The sequence below is a fragment of the Rutilus rutilus genome (genome assembly GCF_951802725.1).
Source record: "Rutilus rutilus genome assembly, chromosome: 11".
Lineage (NCBI taxonomy): Eukaryota > Metazoa > Chordata > Actinopteri > Cypriniformes > Leuciscidae > Rutilus > Rutilus rutilus.
In genome coordinates, this window is record NC_140216.1 from 18,483,918 (window position 1) to 18,504,175 (window position 20,258).

The 20,258-nt window shown below is 41.4% G+C and overlaps 2 protein-coding genes across 11 annotated transcripts in view; one reads left to right on the top strand and one right to left on the bottom strand.

Moving 5' to 3' along the window:
* Positions 1-20,258, top strand: part of ptprua (protein tyrosine phosphatase receptor type Ua) — a 480,983-nt gene that overhangs the window by 181,059 nt on the left and 279,666 nt on the right. The gene's annotated exons all lie outside the window — the stretch shown is intronic.
* Positions 10,355-19,030, bottom strand: LOC311299839 (uncharacterized protein). Of its 2 annotated transcripts, XM_084423712.1 has the most exons (7): positions 17,406-17,733; positions 16,374-16,561; positions 13,891-13,952; positions 12,809-13,798; positions 12,519-12,677; positions 12,332-12,427; positions 10,355-12,053 (listed from the first exon to the last, which is right to left on the bottom strand). In XM_084423712.1, exons 3-7 carry the CDS (start codon positions 13,891-13,893, stop codon positions 11,739-11,741), a joined length of 1,563 nt encoding a protein of 520 aa, XP_084279838.1. In that variant the 5' UTR covers positions 13,894-13,952; positions 16,374-16,561; positions 17,406-17,733; the 3' UTR covers positions 10,355-11,738. The 2 variants fall into 2 exon arrangements, with proteins under 2 accessions (XP_084279838.1, XP_084279839.1); XM_084423713.1 differs by having other exon boundaries at positions 16,374-19,030.

A 20,258-nucleotide genomic window follows, 5' to 3' on the forward strand; every position in this document is an offset into this window, starting at 1 on the left:
TGAAGTGTAAATGACAGACTGTGAAAACACTAGAGGAAAGACAGATGCGCTATGGCTAATCTGTGTTGAGTTTTTGAGGTTACTTTACTGAAAATTGCATCTTAAATCAAGTGTGTGAAATCCATAGTAGATTTAATCACTTTAATGCCATTATCTCAGTCTGGGAAGCGTACCGCTCTGGACTGCTGTCCTGAAATTTAATAACCTACTAACAACCAGCCAACATCAGTTTCATAACCACGCTGCTCATCAAATTCATATCAAAGTTAAACACATTTGCAAACCCTAGAGTTGCATGGGGATCACTGAGACATTGTTTAAATCACAGATTTGAATAGGCCAGAAATAGAAAAGAACAGAATCATTAGAAAGTGAAGTTACCAGCCGTGACTGAGACTGAGACTCAGTGAACATGTGAACACTGAGAAGTTCAAGTTAAGAACATTAGGGAGATATTTCCTGAAACTGTTGATTCTTTTTCTATGCCCTCCGTAAAAATATTATCGACAAATCAACCTAGTTGACGTTTTGTGTCCACCATATACAGTGAAAAGTGATGAGTTGTTCTGGAAGTACATTTCAGAGGTGTATGAGTTCTTAATCTTAACTGATGTTAGTATTTATTCTAAGTTCTTTCATTAAACTCTAGATGGCGCAGGCTGATAGGTCCTTAACTCAAATTGTTAGCGATCACATCATTATCTATAGTGCAGCTGATTGGTTGCTGTGGCATCAGCTGCCAATGAGCTTGCTGCTCAACATTAAAATAATTGCCATTGCTTTCTGTTAGTAGTCTGCAGCGTGCTTTCAGAAATCCTCTGAAATTCAACATCTAAGATAATTGAACAGTTTTTTTTATGCTATGTCACTATGCATTTTTGCATGGTCTGCTTTGTCAATTCCTTATGAAAAAACCATGCATGACGTTTAAAATCGTGTTTCATGTTAACAGTCCTGTTTTAATGCTTATAGTGGATTACTACGCATATTAGCAGCTAGTGAATGTGCAATATTGCGTTTATGCAGCAGCAACAAGCAGACAGTGTAGTTGGCGTAAGTCGTCTCCATTTTCTCTCGACCTTTGTGACTTCGCACCCTTGATTTCCATTGTCTGGTCAGCGTATTATGACTGTATCATGTACTGTATTTATTAGTGATGTGTCATACACTATGATATAAAATCGGCTATCAAAAGTGTTTTGATGTCCTCCCACTGGATGGAGTCTGTGCCCACCATACATTACGCAATTTACTCCGAACGAACAAAATCTGCAGATTGGCACAGACATTCGGCCACTATTGCTGAGTCATCCAAATCGCAAATTGGGGTGAAAGTGTGTCCACACTAATACATTTTTGTTTGAAAACGTATCTTTTTCTCTGCGGTTTGGCTTTCCGTCCAAACTGAGATGGCATTTTTGTCCTGCGTAAACTGAGCTTTTTGAAAATGCTTTCTTAGTTTACGTGTTGCAGTGTGCACTGTGAAAACTGAGATATTTGAAAACGATGACGCATGTTTAGTCATGTGATGCATATTGAACGGATAGATATGTATGTGTGTACTGCTATTGTGCCTGTTTTGTGCTATTCACTTTGCCACTGTTGCTAAATATATGTTACTTTGTACACTCTTCATATCACAGTCCTGAAAAGATGACAGAAAATGTACTCGCAATTGCTGTTCTATGGCAAAACATGAGAGGAGTTGCGTTTTAGACCAAGCATATAATAGTGACTAAGTGCGACCTGGACACATAAATGAATGGTGAGATATTTTGATAAATAAAATTATCCTGTCAGGAGAATAGCATGATAACTTTTTTATGCCTGTTCCATCTGTTTCATCTCAGTGAGCTATTGAGGTTTTATGCATGCGCAGGAAGTTCCCCTTCATTTTAGCGTTTTCCGATGTTTCATATTCCAAACATTGTTAAACTAATAACTTGTAAATCTTAAATGTTTCACGTATATTGCTATTCTTATAGTGAGCCGTTGCTTACACAGTAGCATCTGCATTAGAATACCCTCACTAACTCTGGGAAATTCTAGATTCTGGAACCAGGCAGGGCATTCACGTCTAAACATAAACCTCTTTCTTTTAATCTGCAAAACATCAAACAATAACTTTGTTTTAAAAAGGACGATGTTCCTTTAGCTTGCTGAAACCTGTGTTGCAGGCCCCTACTCATTAGCCTGGTAATACCAAACTCTGCTACTTCGCTTTGCTTCGTAGACAGAGTCTGGCATGGCATAATTGAAAAGCGCTTGTCTGAAGTTTAAAATCATTGGTTCCCGTAAGCCAATCACATAATGTTTGGTTATGGCGTGTGTTATGCGCATTGTTAGGGGTTAACAGTTTAGGACCCATGGACCAGATGTTTGAAAGAAGACCCGGAGTCAGAATTATAAAAAATAGAAGAAAAGTTTTACTGAAGATAGTTTGCAGTTTCATCAGCAGAAGTCAGCTTTAAGACTCACACAGGAGTTCGTAGGCCGCCCCACTTCCAGTTACAAAGATCACAGCAGTTATACCATTTCCAAGGTCTAAGCTACGCCATTGCTTACAGGCTGAATGATTCTTATTGGCCAAGAAATTGATAAACATAGTAATTTTCCACACATATACAGATAGACAGAAGCATATCTCCATAGATTATGCCGCTGACACTCGGACCCTGAAGTTAGGCACGTCGTGACCTTCCAGGTCGCAAATTTGGGTTGCTGGGTGCCAGCATGTCTCGAACAACAACTCAGTCAATCTCCAACAATGCCAGTGGTTCCTTAACCTGTAAGCAAGAAGACTAACACACACACCCGACACACATCTTTTCCAAGGTTGGATTTGGCCAGGCTCTAACTATAAACAGGAGAGTCCTCTCAAAACATCAAGATAACAAGTTCTTTCTCTCAGGATAGGACACTTTATCCTAAATGGAAACTATAGGCTTTAACTGACAAATGGTACCTTAAACTATAGACTTAAATGACCCCTATGTGTTTTAACATGTTGAAGACCTTTCTCAAACACAAAACCAGTCCCTATTTAATTTCTGGAAGCTGGGATAAATAGGCAAGCAATGTTACTGCATTCAAATATCAAATACTGACATTAATGAATACATGAAAAGAACATTTCAGTAATCACACTGGTAACTTCTATAACAAAGTAAAATCTCCAGAGAAGTCATTCAACTCATTTGATATTTAGAAGGAAAAGTATTGATTAATACCTTGATTATAATCACTCATTACATATTGAAGCAGCAGTGGATTCCAATCCACTCCCTTCAGCATGCTCAGCCGCATCTAACTTCCACTGTAAACACATGTAGTATGATGCCAAAACAAAACCATCGAGCGAAATACCGGAGTGAACATGGCTGTGGCCGCCCTCTGTTCGTTGATTGGCCGGCTGTTTTCAGGCCGGAGGAAAACGGAAAGCTATTACGCTGTCTCAGACTGAGTACAGAAGCGAAATGAAATTGAGCGGAAGTAAGAAGTCTGACGTAGTCAGGCTACCTACTCATTGCTAAGAAAGAAAAGGTTCTCTGGCAAAACGAGAGGATAATTTGTCTAATTGTCAAGAAGAAACCGTTGCAGTTTGGTGCATTTAAAGTTGAAACAAGCGCGTGCAGGCAGTGTCAGCTGTGCGTAAAGACTTTAGATATACGAAGACGGTGGACTCACTTGAATGGGAGAAAGTGCAACATGCAATATGGCGGGATAGCCCCGCCTTCTAAATAAAAGAGCCAATCGCTGATTGGTTATGCTGGTTGCTATAGAAACTGATGAGAGTCGTTCAAAGTGGCTGCAGAGTGAAATGTCTTGCCTTAATGGGACTTTGCTGCATGCCAGTCAGTCATGCCCTCCTATTCATTCATCCATTGCTCCAATGGCACATTAAAGGGGTCATATAATGCCATTTTTGTACAAGCTAATATGATTCTTTAGGGTCTAAATTAAAAGTTTGTAATATACTTTAATAAAAAATTCTCATTAGTATTGTAAGAAAACACTCATTTTACCTGGTCAAAAACAGCTCTGTTTTCAGCACGCCGTTTAAGTGCATGTGTCTTTAAATGATAATGAGCTTTGCTCACCCCACCCCTCTGTTCTGTGCGTACACCATTTGTAACAATAACACAATAACCATAACGCGTTGTTCATTATAAACGTGGGATTATGAATTATATTGAGAACGTCGTACATAGAAAACATGCCGTAATGTACCCTGAGTGTAAACCTTAGCCGCATTCATCATGAAGCGTGCAGCAAGCGATTTGCAAAGATTAATATAAATATTAATATAAAGGTTAATAAAACGTTACACTCACTTCAGTTATTCTGGAGGTGCAGCAGGAACACGAATAGTTGGTACCGATCCTTTTTTCAGGAGCAGCTTCTTAGCAAAACCAGATTTATAAGGTTACTGAGCCTCGTTGGTAAAGCAGTCTGGTGTGTGAAATGATTCGCGAAAACATGAAAGCATTGACGTTGATCGTGGGGAATATTCCCTTCGAAAACAAACTCAGCCACTGCGTCTTCAGCGGTTTGGATTTAGGAACATCAAAATGACTGCTGTGTTCCTTATTACACCCAAGAAGAGATCACCACAATCGATTAGACGCCATTTTGCTCATAGACAGTGCTCCAGCGTATCAACAATGACCGTGCCGGTCCGCGCGGACTATGATTGACAGCTCGCTCACGAGCGAGGGCAGGTCTGTGTTGAAACGCTGCTGTCAATCAACAATCGTGGGAGGGGCGTCGATTTTGTGATGTCACAAAATCGAACGGCTTGATTTGAGATGGGGGAAAACATATAAGAAGATAAAAAAAAAAAAAAAAACACTGGATGGATTTTTATAATTTTATGATGGTTGTGTACAGGCACTGCCAACACACATTTCAGTACAGTCAACTTGTAAAAGTGCATGTACCATTATATGACCCCTTTAAAATCTGCTAATGCCTTAAACTAATCAGCAGAATGTGTTTATAGTGATAAATGAATGGAACTGTATAAAACAGTTTAAACTAAGCTTCATGTTTTACAGTCTTGCATTCGATGTAGTAATAAATTATTACTACATCGTAGTATTGTGTTTAATACAGCAACTTGAGTAAATGTTCAGTGAAATAGAGCGGTTAAATATGTATTCATACAAAGCCCGTCATTCATTATAACTCCCAATGGGTTTTTCACTAAATTCAAATACAAGTGTAAGGGTTATGTCAATGATATTATAAAATTACTTAAATTATGATACTTTTTCAGATGGTTGCTGGGTTTTCTTATCTCTATCAGCTTGCAACATGATATCTAATGTTGATATCTAAATAATTTTTTCCGATTAATTGATTAATCAGATGGGAAAAACTAAAAAATATACATTCAATTTATTTTTTTTATTTACATTTTTTTATTAATTTTAATTCATTATTTTAAACAATATTATTCCACATCCTACCCAATGCTGTCCTCCAAACAATATGTAATATAAAACTATCTGAGAGTTGTCATGACAGAAATGCATAAATTAATATGACCTTTACTACAGTTGATTTTGTTATGCCGGTGACAAGTGACTTTATTAGTGTGTCATTGAATCGTTCATTCAACCGATTTGTACATGAATACAGATTCATTCAGAAATTAAGCATATAATAATAATAATAATAATAAAATGGATAAATATATAATATAATACAAATATATATATACTATATATATATACTATATTATAAGTTGTTAATAGAACTGTAATGATGTATAGTACAGAAAAATTATGTTAACTGAAATAATTTTTTTATTTGAATCATTTCAAATCGTGTTTGCATGAGCCCTATAAACAATAATTAAAATAATGGGATCAATTTATAATGTTACTCTAATTACAAAAGATATGTGAAATTATATCTTGGCAAAATAATAGCATTCATTTTCTTATGTAACATATCATTTATTTTGTTTGTGACCCGAACAGTTCTTTGTGTGATTCACCAAATGATTCAGTGTCATCTAAATCCTTGTTGTCTTTATGTGGTTACTGCTGTTTTCTTTATATCTATTTTATAAGTGTCATTAGTATTATAGTCCTGTAGAAGCCAGGATGTCACAGAGAGGCAGAGCGTTACGCCCCATTGAGCTGAACTGGAATGAGACAGAGGGAGATATGAACGAGTGTGTGAAAATAAATCTCACCGCGACAGGAAAAACTAGAAGAGAAAGCAGAGTCGATGGTGAAATAGACGATTGTTGTTTTCCATGGACAGAGTCAAATGATCCTTTCGGTTGGGCGGCACTTCAAAACCAGGCACAGAAAACCTGTTTGTGTGATTTTTATTGTTTGATGAAAATGATCTCTTAACCTCATGTGCATGATTTCCCTTTTCTTTTTAGGCAATAAAGGGACAAGAGGCCTGTTGTATTATATTATACATCACATCTAAAGGTCATTGGTATAAAGAGATCGTTCACCCACAAAACTAAATACTGTCATCGTTCATTCACCCTCATGTTGTTCCAAACCCATACAGCTTTCTGTTTTGAAGAACATTGGGGTCAAAACAACACTAGACCCCGTCTACTTTCATTGAATGAAAAAACAAAACAAAGCACTGAAACATCAAAATATCTTCTCAAAATATAGTTGTGTTCTACAACCGAACGAAAGTCCAAAAGATTTATTCAAAAAGTCATTTTTGAAAATGTGTTTAAATTGTCTGTGTGTGTTTCTCAAACCAGTCCTGGTCTTTTCGTATTCCATACACACCCCTCCCCCAGAACAGCTACCAACTGCTGCGCACACACACACACACAGGCTGTCAGAGGCATGTTGAGAAGGCTATTGTAGTCAGTGAGAAGCGACCGTTAGGCCAGCAGTCTTCAACACACACAAAACAACAGCACAGGCTCCACACACACTCTCATTTGTTGTAACAACACACTGAAGAAGCGCTTTGATTTCAAGAGCTCTAGATCTGCAGCACTTTGATTCCAAGAGGCTTGCGACCACATTTATGATGCAGGGATATATTAATAAAGTTAATGTTTTATATTTCGGTAGACCGAAAAAAAACAAAAAAACAGTGGCCCTAAAAAAAATTACACATTTACGTCAGATTTAAAAATGTCTGAATGTAAATTAATTAAAAACAAAATATCAGCAAATGTCATCTGTGCTCAAATGCTGCTAGAGCTTTTCTCAGAACTAATTTCACTTTTCTGAGCCATTTTTTGCAATTATTTTTAATCAGCTGGTGTCCAGGTGATTTTTAGTGGATCTATGAAGCTACGTCTACTACTCACAGAGAAACCACTGGTGTAAAAAGTGGTAACCTGTAATTGCTTCACTGAGGAGCTATTTCTATTTCTTTTACTTTTGTTTTTGTTTTGGTGTAACAATTTGTTTAGGTTGATTTAGTGACATTAAATATACTTTTTGACCAATGAATTTGCTACCATATACAATAGAATTCTCAGTGCACATGTGTAGTATTTCAAATTAACTATGAATATGATCCAATAGCACCACAATGCGATTCTATTGATCTATTGAATTATCATTTAAAACATTTTTGTAAAATCTTTTACTTGAATAGTAGGGCCATGGATGCAATTGGCTCCTTCATCGATGCATTTTCCCTTCATCTTAGTATTACAGACAGATTTGTATTATACCCCAATAGATTTTAGATTTTTAATAGATTTTTCTTTGCCTTCAAGAGCAGGTCATATTTCTGCCTGTTCCATATGCTCAACACACTGATTTACAATCATGCTTAATTTGATTGATTTTGAGGACTTATTTGCCTCCAGCAACACCATTATACATGGGACAATATTAAATTAATGTTAATTTTTATTGCAGACAAGTTTCAACTAAATAACGGTTCAAAACTAGGCAAAAAAGCTTCCACTTTGTTCTAAATGCTTTTTGATTTCTGATTGGTCGCTGTGTTGCTCGGACGGCAGATAGAAATGGAGAAGTGTCCATTTTAAAAGTACACAGGTGGTTGGTGGCCCGTTGGGCTGCTGCCAGTCCTCTGGGGTTTAAAGGATCCGGCAGTTAATCCGGCGCCCTCTTTTATTCACCAACGCTTTTACATTTTAAATTACCATTCATTCAGCCGGCCAACCGTCACGCCAGCTGACACACTATGGCTTCACAGATGTTAAATCATTCAGGGCAAGAGCTACTCTGCCCCCTACTGCCTAAATCTGAACATTAATATATATATTTTTTAATATATAATATTATTTATTAAGTGATATTTATTTATAAGGTTTGTATTGTTGTTTATATTAATTAATTAGTTACATGACTAATCAAACAAATCAACATATTAGTTGATTATTATAATAGTTGTTAATTGCAGCACTTGAATAACTACTTATAACTACTTATAATAACAACTTAAAATAGCTTTTTGAGAAGGGTTAATTGTCAGCAGTGAAATAGAGAGACTATATGATGAGTCAGATTTCATAGTGTGGGCTCAACTACATTTTAAAGTGTGAGAACGTCTCGGTTACGTATGTAACCCTCGTTCCCTGAGTTCAGGGAACGGAGTCGTGTCGTCGGGGGAGTTCCCTGACGAATTGGGATCACGCTAGGGAGAGAATTAAAACGAGCCAATGGACATTGGCATGCAAGATTTGCATTCCGCGACCCGCCTACCAGCGCGGGTATAAAAGGCGGAAGTAAACATTGCATCAGTGCTTTTCGCTGAGGAGCCGAACAGTGTCCGGTCCTCCGCGAAGGTACAGCAATATGGCGAAGGGACGACACGTCTCCGTTCCCTGAACTCAGGGAACGAAGGTTACATACGTAACCGAGACGTTCCCTTTCGTCCTGGGAACTCCGACGTGTCGTCAGGGGAGTTCCCTGATGAATTGGGATCCCTAATAAAGCGCCATGGTGCTGGCCCCTTCCAGCGCCCAGCTAAGATATCCTGCAGCAGTTTCTTGAAATAAGTTGCGGGAGCTAGCTAGGGAATCACACTGCTGTTCCGCAAGACCCGCTCAGTGGATATTGGATAACACTGGGAAAGCGTGCCCTAACCCCCCAAAAAAGGGGGGGGGACGCTGCGGAAGCCCAGCCTGCCTGAGGAAGGCCTGGAATACACATATGTACTAGCCCAGTGGGATAGTGAAACATATGGCAGTCCCTGAGGTGGTCCCAATCCGGGGGAAGTGGGAGCGTACTCAACAGGGACGACAGAACGAGTCCGTCAAGGGGAAGACACGGCTGAACTGCACGTGGCATCATGGGTCACCGTAGAGACCACTGGAAAACACCCAGTCTACTAGCAACTCCCTACTAGAGGTAGCAGACCTGGCGCCGGGTGGTCCGCCATGCCTGGCACCGGAGGGCTCACCGACGTTGGGCGCCATACGGAGCAAAGGACGCACGTATCCGACCGCGAGGCGGAGTGGCGTAGCAAGCCGACACAACCTATTCCCTCGTACCACTGGCCGTAGCAAGTACTCGGGAGGAAACAGGTTCCACACGAAGGCTCTAGAACCTAGCGAATGTGTTCGGTGTCGCCCAGCCCGCAGCTCTACAGATGTCTGTCAGCGAGGCGCCTTGAGCCAAGGCCCAGGAAGCGGCCACACCTCTAGTAGAGTGGGACAACCTGGGAGGACAAGGCTCAGCCAGAGACTCATACGCTCGGGTGATAGCATCCACTAGCCAGTGGGCTAACCACTGCTTGGAGACGGCCTTCCCCTTCTGCTGGCCTCCGTAACAGACAAAGAGCTGATCTGAGGTCCTGAAGCTTTGCTTTCTGTCAATATAAACCCGCAGAGCGCGGACGGGACAGAGAAAAGCTAGGGCTGGGTTTGCCTCCTCCTGAGGCAGAGTTTGCAGGTTCACTACCTGGTCCGCGAAGGGAGTGGTAGGAACCTTGGGCACATATCCGAGCCGGGGTCTCAATACAACGTGAGAAAGGCCCGGCCCGAACTCCAGGCACGATTTGTCGACCGAAAATGCTTGCAGATCCCCGACCCTCTTGAAAGAGGCCAATGCTAACAGGAGCGCTGTCTTAATGGACAGGATATTAAGCTCTACTGTCGACAAAGGCTCAAAGGGAGGACTTTGAAGAGCTCTAAGTACCAGAGCTAGGTCCCAAGAGGGTACAGAGTGCAAAACACGAGGTGGGTTTAACCTCCTAGCACCCTTAAGGAATCTGATGATCAGGTCGTGCTTTCCCAAAGACTTACCTTCTACACTGTAAAAAAAAAATCATTGCTAATATTGAAAAATTCAAGGCAACACATTGCATTCACATTTTTATGTTTTCCCAACGATTAGCAATGTAATTATCCCAATTACAATAACGTTGTTGTCCTTACTAATATTATTTAGTTCTGATAAGGGACAGCGCTTTAGCCATGTGATTACCCCAACAACAATGATGTTGTTGTCCTTACTAATATTACTTAGTTCTGTTGATGAACAGCACTTTAAATTCCTCGTTCTACCAATGAATATATGTTTGCTCAGTCAATAGCCTCGTTCACAGCACTAGAAAATGTTTATCAAGAATATATTGATTCTCTTTCCACTATACTGGAAACTCACTTATTTTCCTTTGGCCTACATATTTTTTTTTAATTCACAAACTAAAATAAATCCATAACAAACAATGTCATACATTTCAAGTATTTTATTTCACTGTGACCAAGGATGTATTTTACTGATTAAAAACAAAAAAATAGGTGGCACTATGCAATTAAACCTCTTCAAAATAATATTAATGAAAAATAAACACAGAAAGGCCACATAAATGTTTTCAATTATGATAAATGTCACAGTAGACATTGTCACAGTGTTCTGGCACTCAGAACATAGCCCTAACAGCCGTAATTCACAGTAGCTGAACATGAAAACGTGTTGGGAGTAAATGTTACCATTGTAACCAACATACAAGAACTATAAATGCATGTCAAATGACATACCATATAACTCCAAAATGAAACCACAGAAAAGAAAACCAATTTAAGAGGTTTACAATCCAGAACTTCTGGGGCTCAGAAACATGGGCCTATACAGGTCAAATTACAATTAAAATGTGAAAAGTGTAAATATGCAATCAACACAACCACCATAAATGAAAAACTATTAATACACATAAAATTTGACATCAAATACGTCCACAAAAACCTGAAACTTACACAGAATTACTGTTTGGGCAATGCGAAAAGTTCAAAAACATTTTGGTTAAAAGAGCCCGTCCAACATTACGTTAGAGCATCATGATACAAAATAAAATATGGTGTTTTTTTAGGCTGTGTGCATATGATTGTGTGTTTAATGTAAATGTTTGTCTGTGATGATCTTATGCATGTATTATGATGGTTATTGAGCAACTGTAACCAATCCTCTTGGGATGTGTGGAAGTTTGAACATTTGGTTAGAAGAGTCCATCAGCATTAGAGTTGCCAAGGAGCAAAACAGAAGAGAAGGCCAAGGCAGGAGAGATCTGGGATATTGTATGGTACTGTAAGCACCATACACCAAAAAACAAAACAAAAAACTTGAAAGATATCCTAACGATATCCTTAAGAATGCCATAAGTGTCTCTTGCATTTGTGCAAAAAAACAAAACATTGAAATCAACCACACATGAAGGTGCAAACTATTGTTAACATGAGCTACTCAATAAGAACAGTACATTCATATTACTATTGGCCTATACAGAAATTGCCCTTGGCCTCATTTTCCAGTATTTCACAATGCTAGTTTGTTCTTAAGCGATCGGACACGCTTTGTGCATTTAGGTCCCATTTCCATAAAGACGCTCTGTAGAGTATCAAAAGTGTACTTGAGATGTTTTGGGTAGGAAATGTTGAGGGCGTATAAAAGGCCAAAAAGGTATGCCACAGCAGTGGGAGTATCAGCGATGTCCTGTAGAACTACAGATTCCTCCACAATCAATGAAATGTTTTGCACCTTTGGAGAGGAGGTTTCCACAGCACAGTCCTCGAGGACATAAAGCACCCCCACAGCCACTCCCTTTACGGCCACATCATCTGGATCAGTTTCCTATAATAGAGATGTCAAAACATTAAAAGGTGATTTTCAACACACAACACAAAACACACACATCATCTTCATCTTGTAATTGTAATGGGGCAGCCGTGGCCTGCTGGCTAGGGGTTCGGGCTTGTAATCGAAGGCTTGCAGGTTCGATTCACTGTGTGCTCTGTGTGTTCACTAGTAGCTGAGGCAATCTTCTTCCATCCCATCTTTCTATGTTACTTTTTTCTCCATGTATTTCTGGAATGATGAGTGGTTATTCTGTTATGATAATTGACACTTACAAGACATTGCTTGAAAAGTTGTCCAGGTTCCTCACAGAGAAAAATGGGAAGTCCTCTGAGTGCAGCATCCTGGCGGTGCCGGATAATATTAGAGGTCTATCAAAAAAGACAGGGAAAAATTTTTTATATCAGACAAAGAAACATTCACCTCAGTGAGCAGAGGTATTTTCTCTACTATAACTCATACCTCATCATCAAGCTTCATCAGGATGTGTTCTAGGTCCTTTCCAAAGGATGCTTTCCGGGAACGGTAGAGCCGAAGGAGTTTCGGAGTGTATTTCTCCACTGCAGCTCTAAATGTCCCCAGTAAGTTCTTATTGGTGATGCGAGAAAACTCCTCACCAATCTGTTAACATGTACAGAAGAACAGTGAGTAAAGCAATAGTGTTGCTCTGAATATTACCATGTAAATGAAAGTTTACATCTATTTAAATGACAAGAGTAAAAACATTACTGTCAGCTTTGTAAAAAACATACCTGTTCTTTAAAGAATAAAGCAGGCCATCGATTTTGTATCACCATGACCATGGGTTGCTCCTCAACTACCTCCCTTCTCCTGAGGGAGAATGTCAGGTCCATCTTCACTCTGATAAGTGAGTCATCTACTCGGGCTTTCTTTGATGCTTCCACCAAGAGCATTCTTTGTTCCTCAAGTGAAGCATCATCATGTTCATTTGGATGGTTAGGACAATGGTTAATTTCACCACGTTTAGCCCTTTTCAGAGTGTATGTCATGTCACCGTCTCCCTTGGATTTGCTATTGATAGAGACTTCACTGCAACCAGCCACTCGGAGCTTTGCTCTGAAGTTACTGAACCTATTCCTAATGCTGGTCAACCATCCCTCATAACCATTGCCATCATTCTCTTTGAGGCACAGGTATTTGGATATCAAAGCGACAGCAATGGATTCGACTTCATGAGGCCTAGGATATGCCGTAATGTCAAAAGTCACTTGAGTAATTTTGTCCAGAATGTCCGTCTTTATGTCTCTTGTCACATCAATCCCTGTTTTGGTCTTTTCATAAGCTTCATTTGCCTTTCTTAATTTCAGTTCCACATCATGAGACAGAGGGGGGATAGTAAATGGAGAAGGCCAAACTGAAGTGCTGCGCAAATTCCCTGAAGTGGTTGGTGAGGGGTTAGTTGAGGTGTGCACTGGAGAATTTAAGCTTGCCGTATCCAACGACGATATGGATCCAAGGGACTGTATATCACTATTGTCAGGCTGGGATGCAATTTTCCACTTAATGTGCAAAACTGCACGATCATGGGGTAGTTCGGATATGTTTGACAAAGTGCAAAGTGCGTTTGCGAAATCAGGGTCCTCAAATTGTAATGTAAAGTCTCCCTGTAGCTGTAGCTTTTCTTTTAGCACGTCTATAAGGGCATCCACTGACTCTGGCACTTGTGAAAGATGAACACGCCGTGCCTCATCATCAGAAACCACAACACGGAGTAGCAAAGCCTACAAAGAAACAACAACAATGACTTTTAGCTTAGAGTAAAATTTTGATATCTTCATCAATTGACATTGAAAAAAATCTTAAGATAGCTCACCATTTTCTCTCAGCGCGAATGTGTTCTAAGGGTCACCCAGAGCTTTCCTCCAACAGAGTAGGCTGTCAAAGGATAGTAATGATTCAAGTCATTCATATCAAGAACGATGACCTCACCATAGCTGCTGTCATCAAGTTGAAAAGACCTATAATGTTCAAGGTACCATGCTACAAGCTTTTTGGATAGGAATGACACTTTGTCAGCATCAACTAAAATGCTCAAAATCTTGAAAAACTGTGGCTGACCATAGCATTCCCCAGCTGTGATGATCATGCCTTGACCATATTCTGTTCCAAAGAATTGCACTTTACGAGTGACAGAGACTGTTTCCACATCTGGGAATTTTCTTAACACAGCAGATCTCTGTGCAATGTCCAAAGATCCCACCTGAACAGCTCTGACTTTGTCAATGTATAGGTCTGACTTGAAGACACTTTGCCCATCCAAATGGTATGCCATCAACTGCTGATGCTTCGTAGCTAAAGACATCAGCACATTCTTCGTATTATGCACATTACGGGCAACTCTTTTGAAGAGACCATGTTTTGATTCAAACCGCATGGTCCAGAGGTCCACCAACGGACCATAACAGCGTATGAGGTGTGTGTAGTGCTCAATGAAATGATGTTTTGGCTTCAACACAAAATTAGGAAATGTGGTTGTAAGTAGTAAGTGATGATCTGATAACTTGAATGCAAGATAGCTTAATGTTTCCTCTGTGAATTTGTCAGAGACAACAATCTGAACGATCTCTTTTAGATCCATTAATATTTCCCATGATGGTTCATTCTCTGGAACACAACCACCAACCATGAGGGGAAGTAATCGCAACAACGCCCAATTTTCATGCCCATTGCCCCCAATAGTACCCTTTGAGAGGGCTGCTTTAGTAATGATCTTTGGTTTGTTGACTTGGTCAGTGTTCTTGTATGGGAATGAACTGATGCTGTGATTAAGCTTGTCAAGTGTGAAAAATCTTTTAGAAATTAAATCTTTGAGGCACAATGACAATTCCACTGGAATGACCCCTTCAAAAAAATCGTGTAAAATGTCTGGGGGAAATCCTGTGACAGGATGAAAGGAAGCCAAATGCTTACTTAACACACACTCTTGTTTTACCCCATTTACACTCGTAAGAGTTTGGTTTTGCTTTATGTCATCCACAAACCTATTGTGCTGCTCAATAGTTCTCAAAGGGAATTCTCTTGGTTTTATAGTACCTATTTGACTGTGACTGACCAAACAGAAACGACAAAACTTGTCTACTGTGAAGCTTTCTTGAAACCCTGCTAAGCCATGTGCTCCAAGATTATCTGCACAGACACAGAACAGCTTTGCTCCAACAGACCTCTGTAAAGCCTCCACAAACACCCCATTTTGCTCAACATGCTTTAGATCCTTTATCAGTGGCTCTAAAAATCTGTCATACCCAAATTTCTTGACATCAACACTTTTCCCTAAAACTCCCAACTGAATGGATGTCAGAGCTGACCTGAACTTTGCTGGTAAATTTAAGATGACCCAATACACTGCAACTACCTTGTGGATCTTTCTGGATGTACCTAAAGGGTTGCACACTTCGAACTCATCGATGTACAGAGCTAAGCTGATTTCTACATCTTCACCAAGGCAAGCACTATTCAGCTTGAAGTACTGACCATCCTGGAAAGACCTGTAAACACCTGGTGAGCTTTCCTGTCTGAAAACTAATGCACCTGAAAAATCAGAGCGTCTCAAAAGATTTTCTAGCACTGATGCCAATGGTACATAGACAAATGAGTTCCTATTGCCCTGTCTATACAGATATTCTACAGGCTCAATCAGAGGAAAATTTTGTTTGAAATATAAGTTTCTTCGGTGGTCAGTAGATAGACAGCCTTTCACAGAGGTTGTAGTTACTAATGGGGTGGATGTAAATAAAGAATCAACTATTTCCCCAACCAGAGTGCCTTCGGTTGAAATATTGTGTTTTTCAATAACCTCTGCTACGGAGCGAAAGGCATGGAATTTTGTGCATGTCAATATATCCCGAATTTCCTCAACTATTCGTTGAACTGCGCTTCTTGAGACGTGTAAAACAGTCTGCATACAAAGGAAAAGACTTGCAATTTTGTGTTCTACTGTTTCATACTCACAATGACCTACTCTGTCTTCCCTCAACACATCATCTTGAAAGGACGTTGAAGCCACACTTTCATCACCTACACTTTCATCAGCAATGTCATCTCCAGAAATCACAACAGGCTGAATCACAGTTCTAAAATCTTTCAATGTGTAATGTTTGTGTTTCCTACATTTATGGGAGTTGAATGTTGAATATGTGTTTGTCTTAAACTCACAACCTAAGAACGGGCAAGGAACACTTTCCTGAATTTTAAGGTGATTTCCAAGATGTTTAAAAAAATCTCTTTCAGAACATATTTCTTGGAAATCACAACATTCACATTTGAATGTATAATTAGATTGATGGTGAACAGATGCACCTTTGCGATGATTTCTTGAAAGATGTGACCTTAAAGCTCCTTGAGTTTTGAAGACACACACACAGTTGGGGTGAACACACGGCCAATGGTTTGGTCTTCTGTGGTTAAGCTGGTGATGTCTGATGAGACTGTCTTGGTCTGCGGAATAATCGCAAAACTTGCAATGCATGTGGTGCCAATTCTCTCACCTGAAACATATAATTATGACATTCAAAGACTTAATATTACATAATACAAAATATTACATAGGACCCACACAATGCAAAAAAAACTGCTTAGGTTACATCAAGCCGGAGGCTATATTGTTCATTCAAGGAAATAATTAAAATGCCAGTTTACTTTAGCTAAATAAAGTGTGTTTCCATAGCATTTTTTACAAGTAAATAATGTGATTTTAGTTCCATAAAAGTATATATACCATAACCAAAATGTAAGGCCATTAATCATGTTTTAAGGTGTAAATCAGATTAAGAGTAAAACCACTAATAGAATATTACAATGACAAGTTAGCTGAAAAAATATCTTCACTAGCCATATAACATAGGTTACTCCGAACAAAATAGCTGGATGCTGGGCTAACTGTTACCAAAGATCCTTGATTTCGTGCTAGTTAGCTAACTTAGTCTAGTACTATGATTTCTAAACCACCTCTGCTGTTAGCATCTAGCTGCAAGTTAGACAATATGTTCTAGTTCTTGATAGACAGGCATGTACTCATCAAGTTTAGCTCATCAACTTAGAATGTGGTACAATTAACTTACACGAAATGTACTGAAACAATAGGCTACAATATATTTCTGGCCACATAGGTATAATATCTGAACACCACACTTTAATGGTGGAATTCTACACCGAAAAAAAAATTGGTGGGATGTTAAGTTAGGTTGCTAGTATTACAACGATGGCAGTGCAATTCAAACTAGCACATCTTCTGACGAAATATTTTCGATTAAATGGTTTTTTGGAAAATCATCCAATTCTTCTAAATCATTCAAACAAATGTGTAGTTTCAAAACGTCATTTAATACTTACTTTTACGCCGTCAATCCCGATAGTCCGAACTGGATAACTTGCAGATGAGAGAACGACAACTTCGAGGGAGAGGAAAGCCCGCGTTGAGATCCATGTTGAAACCCCGGATGTCAGACAACATGCGCATGCGCTTTTCGCATTCTAATTGGCTGTTGTGCTTAATACGTTTTCTATGTTCAGTTTATTCTCAAAAACATGTTTACACATCATTGATATGCAAAACATTGGTCTAACATGGTTTTCTGCATACATTTATATTAATACACATTTTCCTGTCTGGAATACTAAAAATATCAACTCTACTGAATAAAACACCGTTTTATTTTTTACAGTGTACTGCATCGTGATGCGTGGCTATTGCAGTGACATACACTTTGAGGGTGGAGGGAGACAGCCTTCGCTCCAACCCATCTTGCAGGAAGGAAAGCACGACTCTGATCGGGCAAATTCGGGAGTCCTCCTGACGGGAGGAACACCATTCGACGAACAGGTTCCACTTCAACGCATAGAGGCGCCTCGTAGAGGGGGCTCTAGCGGAAGTGATGGTGTCTACCACTGCCTGTGGTAGACCACCTAGAACCTCCGCGTCCCGTCCAGGGACCAGACATGGAGTTTCCAGAGGTCTGGACGCGGGTGCCATATGGTGCCCCGTCTCTGAGAAAGAAGGTCCTTCCTCAGAGGAATTGGCCAAGGAGGGGCTGTCGCGAGGAGCATGAGTTAGTCCTGGTGGGCCAATATGGCGCCACTAGAAGGACCTGCTCCTCGTCCTCCCTGACCTTGCACAGGGTCTGTGCAAGAAGGCTCACTGGGGGAAACGCATACTTGCGCAAGTCCCGGGGCCAGCTGTGAGCCAGGGCGTCCGTGCCGATGGTCCCCTCGGTCAGGGAGTAAAACCACTGGCAATGGGTCGTGTCTGGAGAGACAAACAGGTCTACCTGTGCGACTCCGAAGACACTCCAAATCAGCTGAACCGCCTGGGGATGGAGTCGCCATTCTCCTGGAAGGGGGGGCTGCCGTGAGAGCTCGTCTGCCACACGGTTGAGCGCCCCTGGAACATGAACGGCACAAAGCGACCTCAGATGCTTCTGACTCCATAGGAGGAGGTGGGAGGCGAGTCGCGACATACGACGGGAGCGTAGACCACCTTGATGGTTGATGTACGCAACGGTCGCAGTGCTGTCCGTACGGACCAGTACGTGCTTGTGTCTGAGAAACCCCTTGAGGCGACACAAGGCTAGGCGTACTGCTTGCAACTCTAGGCAGTTGATGTGCCAATGCAGCTGGGGCCCTGTCCACAGACCCGAAACTGCATGCCCGTTGTACGTGGCCCCCCAAACTAGAGTTCTCAACGGGTCGGGTCGGCCCGACAAACCCGACGGGACCCGCGGGTTCGGGTCGAAAATATAATCAAATGACTCGGGTCGGGTCGGACCTCGGGCTTAATCTTTTCCAGTCAGTGAAAAAAAAAAAACATTTATTAATCATCGCTGCTGTTCACCGTAAAGAAAGTCTGGCTGCTGCGTGCAAGCGCATCACGGAGAGGGGCGGGGGCAGACCTGACGCCGCTGCGTGCACGCGTTTAGCCTGGAGAAGAAGATGGAGTTGGTGAAAAGTAAACTTGCCTCAGGTGAATTCACCGTCGCTACTACAGCCTATTTATATATTTAAAGTTTATTGTTTCAGTTGTTTGTATTGTTAAAAGGCGTGTGAACATTAAAGGTTGATTTGAATTTCCGTCTGCTGGTCATGATAATACGTGTATGAGAAAAAAAAAATCCGACGCGGCGTCGGGCCGCGGGCCGGGTTCGGGCAGATAATTCATGTTGATGTGTCGGGTTACATCGGGTCCGGGCTTTAAAAGCCACGGGCCGGGTCGGGTCGGGTTGTTATTTTCAGGCCCGTTGAGAACTCTACCCCAAACCATGGCAGAGGCATCCGTGAAAACCACAGCATGCCTGGAAACCTGGACTAAGGGCACTCCAGCCCGAAGAAACGCAGGATCCGACCATGGGGAGAAGGTTTGGCGACAGTGCGGGGTCACTTTGACCCGGAACGTGCCGCTCTGCCACGCCCACCTCGGGACTCGATCGTGAAGCCAGCGCTGAAGCGGTCTCATATGTAACAGGCCGAGCGGCGTTACTGCGGCTGCGGCTGCCATATGCCCCAGGAGCCTCTGAAATTGTTTCAGTGGAACCGCTGTCCTGCCTCGAAAGGACTTGAGGCAGGTGAGCACTGACTGGACGCGTTCCTCCGTGAGGCGCGTTGTCCGGGCGACCGAGTCCAGTTCCATACCGAGATAAGAGATCCTCTGCACGGGGCAGAGTTTGCTCTTGTCCCAGTTGACCTGAAGCCCCAACCGGCTGAGGTGCCGAAGCACCATGTCCCTGTGATCGCACAACACATCTCGCGAGTGAGCTAGAATGAGCCAGTCGTCGAGATAGTTGAGGATGCGAACGCCTTGTTCTCTCATGGGAACAATGGCCGCCTCCGCGACTTTCATAAAGACACGGGGTGACAGGGCCAGCCCGAAGGGTAGGACTTTGTACTGATACGCTCGATCCTCGAAAGCAAACCGTAGAAACGGTCTGTGTCGAGGAAGAATCGAGACTTGAAAGTACGCGTCCTTCAGGTCGATCGCTGCAAACCAATCCTGGGGACGGATGCATTCGAAAATGCGCTTCTGCCTGAGCATTTTGAACGGGAGTTTGTGCAGGGCCCGATTCAATACTCGCAGGTCCAGGATTGGCCGTAACCCACCGCCTTTCTTGGGTACAATGAAATAGGGGCTGTAAAACCCGGACCTCATCTCGGCAGGAGTGACCGGCTCGATCGCGTCCTTCGCCAGCAGGACAT